General features: G+C 39.1%; 1 protein-coding gene across 24 annotated transcripts in view; it reads left to right on the forward strand.

Annotated features, from left to right (window-relative positions):
* The window catches only part of MESK2 (misexpression suppressor of KSR 2), a 233,823-nt gene extending 230,699 nt beyond the window's left edge, over positions 1 to 3,124 (forward strand). For 23 of the 24 annotated variants that reach the window (XM_069318952.1, XM_069318957.1, XM_045769753.2 and 20 more), the window contains one exon: positions 296 to 3,124. In XM_069318952.1, coding sequence (XP_069175053.1) covers positions 296 to 367 — 72 coding nt within the window. In that variant the 3' untranslated portion in view covers positions 368 to 3,124. The remainder of the gene's footprint in view (positions 1 to 295) is intronic. The other variant, XR_006775021.2, reaches the window with a different exon arrangement.
* Positions 3,125 to 7,707: the final 4,583 nt, after the last annotated feature.

Below are 7,707 nucleotides of genomic sequence, written 5' to 3' on the forward strand. Positions count from 1 at the left end.
AACAAACACCCTCAGCACCCCCACCCACCTATGCCCTCAGCACTCCTTTCTCTCAAAGCAATAGTACATTCACATTTTTACTGGATATATATTGGCAAAAGTTGTAGTTTTCTTTCAACTTTAATTTAATTTAATTTAATTTTAATAAATGTACCCTAAAGTTGAACCTGCAGGGGGAAAAAATATTGGATATCACTTTATGCTAAATGTAATGAGTAACAAAACAAACTGTACTATATAAGTTTAAATGTTAATTATCTCTCCATGCTCTAAGCTTGACTTTCCTCCACTGCAGCGGTGCACAATCGTGGCATTGGTTCCCGACAAGCGTCTCTCGCTTCAGTCAATGGATCTGCAACATGCGTGAAGGATATCCGAATTACAGAAAATCCCCTGCAAAACCCCACAGTATGAGCATTGGCAGTAGCATCTCTACTTGGGACAAAGAGCGAGAGGCATTTATCAAGACCATCATATCCTCGATTTGACAGTGGTACCATGACTTCAGTCATAACATCTTGCAGTGTCAGCCATCGTGGAAGAGGAGGAAGACAGGGTTTTAGTATTGACAATGGTGCAGGAGGAATACTGCACTTTTATTAATGACATAACTTTTTTAACAGGTAAAACTTGGTGATGGCAAGTAAAGATTGTTATATTTTATTTGAGATTTTTTAATTTGTTTTAATTTTAAGTGTAGAAGTGAAGTGAATAATTTGTCTGCCATGACAATTCGGATAGTATAGATTTAGAGCAGATATGTTAATAGATAAGCTTTGTTGTTGCTATCATTTATAAGGCTTTTGTTGCTCAGGAGGCCTCTATAGGTTTAGAAAAGCATTTAAATAGCTTTTGTTCAGCACAACCTTGAGTAGTTGCCTTTTAATATGAAGGAGAAGATGACTATGATTATCTGCTTTGCATATAATTATTAGAATAATACAGTAAATGCTTAAAACTGTAGAAGCATTAAAGTAATTTGATAGTTCATATGCTTCCTATATCATTGTCAGTATTACATTTCTGCTTTTTCATATAAGAAATTTTCTTCGCCATTTTGTATTGAAAAAGATGTGTACAGTGCTATGCAACTGTAGTAATAACGAGAGGCTGTAGTGTAACTATAGTATAACTACTTAGTGGCACAAACTATAATATTGCAACATAGTTATCCAATTGCACATTTTAATTTTGCATGAACCAATTTTCTCAGTTTGTGTTAAAATTAAATTAATTTCTACGTTGTAATTTCTCACAATTTATGATGTATTATTTGGTCATAATGTTTACAAGCAAAAATTGCATTGTTATTAATCCATTTTGATACGTTGGTTTTGGGAATCAAAGCACTGATGCAGACCTCTCGGTGAACATTATCTAGTCAGATTTGGTAATTGTATGAATGGCACACAAGGGTGAAGAAGACCTTACAAGATGTTTGTACAATATTTTGTTCATATTTAGAATGTATCCAGTATCATTTGTTCATTGTTTTAAATTGTCTAAACTTCTATACAAATAATTTGTCCATTGTTAAAAAGATTCATTGAATTTCCCTTGGATAGCAGTAGGCAACCAGAGTTTCATTGTTACTAGGGCTTATGAAGATTCGTTAAGCTTCAAAGCTGCTGCTCATATCAAGTGAGAGCTTCACTAGGAAGCTCCATTGCCTGGGCTGCCTCAAAGGGGGATATGGTGGGGGTCGTGGTTCTGTTTTGCAAGAGGTAAAATCCGTGAGAACTCTGGAAAATTAATGAAATAACTTGTGTATATATACTGTAGTTATCAGTGTTAAAATCTTATAAAATCAGTGAATCCCCATGTAAACCCCTCTGCTGAACTGTTAACATCTTTTACATGCAACATTGTTTTATTTGTATTTTTTTAATTTTTAAACAGTTTAAAAGGAAACATCTTTAAAGCCCATCCTCCTATTGAGACTACATATAATGATTATATCATACATGTACAGTAACAATGTTATACAATACATGTGCTAGTTTATGTACAAAATAATAGCTTTTTTCACACAAACTGTGTACAATTTATCCTATGGGGATAGTCATGGAAAGAAAAAAAATACATGTACAGTAACAAGAAAACTAAAACAGCCTGGCCTAGGTGTATGTATACACACAATGTGCATGAGCATAAATACACAAGTGAGTGTGCTATACATTGCCCAATTAGACTATTCCTGATTTTGTGGTGAAAACTAAATAGTTTTTCTGTACAAAATAAGAGGTTGTGGCCTTTTTGATGTGAAGTAGTTCATATTTTGTGCATAACCTATTGTTATATTGTTATAACAGGACGAGTTGAAATTGTTCTTAGAATGTCGATTAAAAAGCTGCAACAGTTATTACTGAACTGTTACAAGATAAGGGTTTTTGCTATGTTTCACACATACAGGTGAAATACCACATGCATTTATCGAGGGGTGATAGCTTTCATTTTGCAAATTATGTATTTTTTTCTTTTAATCATACAAGACATTGATAATTTTATATTCCAGTACTGTATTATCATCTTAGCTCCCTTGAAAAAAAGGTTTATCTGCAAATGTGTATATATGTCAATTGTAGATACATTGACACCCTGTGGTGTCTCCTCCTTTCTCTTGAATAGGTTGGCATTGATGCTTGAAGAGCGCACTGGGAGTGATTATTTGGTACAGTACCCTATTTGTCGGATTTACTCTCATTCATAGTCTGCTAGTTGTGATGTGTTGCTAATTTTATTGCCAAATTATTTTACCTTTATTTCATGTACTGTATTTTATCTAAAGGAAAAAAACTTTAAGGAAATACTTGTTAAAACTCGTAGCAAAATGGGTTCACAAAACAGTGTAATCATACAAACATAAAATGTAGGCATTTTGTAGCGACTGCTTGGTTCTTGTAACCTTTCTTAAAATTAGGTTTATATTTATTACAATGTACTGTATTAGAGATTTACTGAAATCCACGTATCTTGGAATATGTGGTATTTTAAGTTTTTAATGTAATGATTGTATTATACTGTGACATAGTATGTTAAAAGCAGACTTCTGCACCCAGGGTGATCATTCCATTACTTGCAGAAACCATACCCTGTGCAATGATCAAATAAATATGTACTCGCATGATAATTTCTTATTACCTGCCTTTAGTTAAAAATATTATGCTTGGCTCATTCAACTACACATATGAACTAGGGTCATTTTATTGGTTGGGTGTATGTCGAACCAGTCGACTTTAGGTCTAGCAAAGAACTTAACACTCCTATGGATACAGAGCTCGTATTCAGGCATCTAGTAAACAGATCCCATCTTGGGGGGGAAAACAAATGTGTGCTCCTCCCAAGTGTTGGGCTTGGTGCTAGGACAGCAACCATAAGTAGTGGCCCAATCACCAGGCCCACCCAATTCACTCAAACATCCACTACTACCTTGGATTATTTATGGACTAACATAACAGCTTCCCTTACATCTGGTATAATCACTGACGGAACAACTGACCACTATCCTACCTTCCTCACAGCAAACATGAACATAACACCACCAGCTAACAAGAAACTTACCTTTAGGTTACACAGTGAAGCAGCAATGGGCAATCTCATAAATCCACTCCACAATATAAACTGGGAATCTTAATTTTATAATACACAGGATATAAATTCATTAACTAATCTCTTCGTTTCCAAAATTCTAAGCCTTTACAATACTCGTTGTCCTCTCCTCACCAAGCAACTGGCAAACGGTTAAATAATTCCTAGCTCAAGTGGCATACTCGAAGTAATCGACTTTTAACATGAATATGAAAAAACTTAGGATTGGCCTAGTTGCAAAGGAAGTAGTAAAGAGGTACTTATTAGTGCTTACCAGTATAATAACAAATGCAAAACTTTCTTATGAAAATTGCTTCAAGGAAGCAAAAGGCAACATGAAAAGCACATGGCGAGCCATCTCTAACATCCTAGTAGCTAAACAACATTTACATAGCCAGATAAAAATCTCCAAGGAGGGTTATACACCTGCAACTGAATTTAATGGCGTCTTTTCATAGATTGTCCTGGCCCGTTTGTTGTGAGGGGGCTTGGTGGATGGCTGTCAAAGTGTGATGCTCCATGGGACAGGTCCTCTCTCCTGCCTTATGCTCCTGCTGCTGTCTTCACCAATTTTGGCAGTTGTCTTTACCTTTTTCTTGTTTCATTTTTCTCCCCCCCCCCCCCCCCCTCTTCTCCTTTTTAATTGTCATTTCCCGCCAACCTTTTGCCCGTCTTGATTTTCCTTTTGGACATCTTATGCTTTGACAACCGGGCAGTTGGGGAGGCACACTCTCATCCATAGAACTGTGTCACTTCACCCAACTCACCCAACGTCGCAAGCGAGGGGACACTTTTCTTGTCAATCCTCCTTTCGTCACTGAACCCAATCTCGACGGACTGATGGTTCTTAAGACGGTGATTGTTGGGAGTATACTCACGACGCACCCCTAGGGGAGAGGGGGCCCCAGCAAGACCTGTCGCTTGTTGGGTGTCCTATTCTCTAATTGTGGCTCCGTGGCGAGTATGGGGACATATTTGCGAATGAAAGTATTACCTCTCGTTTTCATGTCAGTGAATACTGTTCCTCTTATAACTTCTCGGGCTCGTGGGGTGGACGACCAAGTCCCCAAGTCGGAATGTGTTGGAAGAACGGGCTCTGCAACCCCCGCTATGTTGGGCCCAGACCTAGCTGCTCTTCTGACCCTCCTAATTACTCCCCTCGGCTCCCCTCCCTCCCTACTGTGGTTGGGTCACGCCCCTAGCCCCCAGTGGTGACCACCTCGTCCCCTGGCACAGCTTGGTCTCTTAATGTGACTACTGTGCCTTTTTAACCCTCTCTCTCTCTGGGGGTTCTCAACGCTGTCCCACCTAGGCTGCACTCGCACGATCCCTTCCCATACTAATATGTACCATGCCTTGTTTGGTTCTGCTTCGTGGGGTGAATACTTAGATCTCCTTCATCTGGATTCTACACCACCTGATGATTTCTCTCTCCATAAACACCTTGTTGAATTGGTAAATGCTCTGTGCAACAGGTACTCTGAGAGAGAACTCTATCAATGTTCCGAACCTTAATGGAATCTGACCCATATATCAATCAGGTCAACCCATGTGTTGCGTTTCCAAAAGGGTCGCCCATGTTAGAATCGGTGAACGCCCTAGTAATATTGTTGAAAACATCTTAATAACTTATTAAACCAAAGGTCTTTTTATGTCAGAAGAACGGCAGAAACTGGATCTATATATGAAAACTCTTTCAGGACAAAATTTAAAGTAAAACTAAAGATATTTGTAGTTGTATAAAAGTTGCATTTTTCATCGGTCGTAGAGCCGGAAATCCGCAATATTCATCTCAGAACAATGCTTATTTCACGCAGAATCGTTAATAAACGTTAAAATAAGATTTTTATACGTCTCAAGAAAGATAGAAACAATCTTCATTTTAAATGCCTTACCATGGGCATATTTGTATTTAAAGCGAAGATACGTGTATTTTTCTAATCGGCGAGCTCCGATCCCACACAGATCGAGCAACGGAGTAACTCTCGCAGAACAATGCTCATTTCACGTAAATTCGTTAAACACCTATGTTTTATAGGTCTCAAGAAAGAGAAATATACGCTTCATTTTAAATACTTTAACATAGACATATATAAAGCTCAAGTGAAGATACATACGTTTTTATAGTGGCATTCAGTAGCTTGTCGGTCATGGAATGCAGAAGCCTACGCACTTGCCAATATAGTGTGTAATGAACAAAGATACGCTTATAAAGCCTAAAATATTATATGCCTTCAGAAAGACATATGCTCGTTATTGTGAGTGCACCAAAGGAAATACATCTTGGAGGACAAAGATATATCAATTCTAAAATAAGTTTCGACTCTCGCCCCATCTATTGGAGATTCTGTTCACCTAATGACCCAAAGCTACTCAAAGCCTCCTAGCATTACTTAAATAATGAAGAAATATGGTATATTTATTCACTATAATGTTGGTGCTTAATGCAGAACACGAGAAAACATTTACTATAAAATAGTATACTTCCATTATGAAATAAGTAAATATGTGGCCTCATAGGAAGTCAACGGTCCAGGTGTCAATGTTGTGGAGCGACTTATCCAAGATATATTGTTGTCTGGAAAGTGTTTGTTGGCATATCAACCTTCTGTACACAGTGATCCAGTCGTCACTTCTCTCCTTAAATGATCGCAAATTTAGTTTATTATATTAACAAGTAGAATACGTATTTCTAATAATATCTAACATTAGAAGCCAGAAAATATTTAAGACTTTTTGAAAAATACATGTCTGGAAGTTAAATCGACTTCATAGAACAATAGTGTTTGTCTATACTAATCGTTATTCGTTAGTATGCGTTCGCTACTTAAAACATTTACTGTACTGATGTAAAATCTCCCATGTCTCTTCGCACATGGAACACCGAACCTTACACTCTGATATATTGTTTAATTAATAGAGATTCACTAATAAAGCTTATAATTGTATATAGTTATCAAAAAGGCATAGATAAAGTTCTTACGTTTTAGTCACAGATTAGATATTAGTAAAGTAAAGTTCATTTTTTCTGACCAGGGGGAAAAAAGACAGGCCGAATGGGCTTAAATTTTTTATTAGTAAATTAAATTCTGCAGAACATGTAAATAATATAAGTAGGAATTAACAAATTTAACATGTCCATGTCTGAGGACTAATTAACTTAATGTACCCCCGTTGTAGTAAGCATAGCCTAGACATGGCAAACACGGCACACTTGCCTGGCCGCACATCTCCGTCGTGGGCGCATCCGATCCCACGATCGTCGTTGCCCCTAAATCAACACATCTCCGTCGTCTACGGCTGGTAGATTCCCCATATTGCCAGTGGTGTCCGACCCAGGAGGATACAGTGGAGCACCTACTTCACTGCCCTCTATTTCATAGCGCTCGCGTCAGACTACAGAGTTCCGTTCGTAGGCTGAATATTCCCCGCCTCAGTTCCCGTTCTCCTTGACGGGGCAGGTGCGAGAGACGAAGACGTCCGTCATGACATCTTTCGCCATACCTTCCGCTTCATCCGTCATGTCCGCGGCCTGAAGAGACTAAAATTTGTCGCCTGAGGAGATTGTAGGGTCTATGGCCTGAAGAGACTATAGGGACCCCATCCTCTCTGCTATTTCCCGGTACCGGGCAGCCGGGGCGCATCCGATCCCACGATCGTCGTCCCTAAATCAACACAACACGTTCTGCAGAAACCTAATGGCAGATGAAATATAATTAGAACTAGGTATAACAGTCAGGACACAAAGGGGAAATAAAGTGTATAGACAACACTTAACGGAGCCCTACCAACACAATGGGAAATCCTAGAATTAACAGCCGGCAGAAAATACCTAGTGACTGGGGAAAACTGATATGACAAATGGGAGAAGTTTTTCCCAGGGCGTGAGGCCGGCCGCCAAGGAATAAGAAGCGTTTCCCGACTCTTACTAGCACCTAGACTGGGCAAAGGATTAGCTGCGGACAGCGGAACACTTGGGGACCGGCGCTGCACCCCCTCCCCACTTGCGGTGGGGAGGGACACGGGGACACGGCACAAAGCATGACTGGGAACTGCCACTTGCATGAAGGGGAGGCGGGTGGGAGTTTCGAGTACTGCGGCGGTCGGGTGAAAGTGACG

The sequence above is a fragment of the Procambarus clarkii genome, chromosome 92, assembly GCF_040958095.1.
Source record: "Procambarus clarkii isolate CNS0578487 chromosome 92, FALCON_Pclarkii_2.0, whole genome shotgun sequence".
In the NCBI taxonomy this organism is placed as follows: domain Eukaryota; kingdom Metazoa; phylum Arthropoda; class Malacostraca; order Decapoda; family Cambaridae; genus Procambarus; species Procambarus clarkii.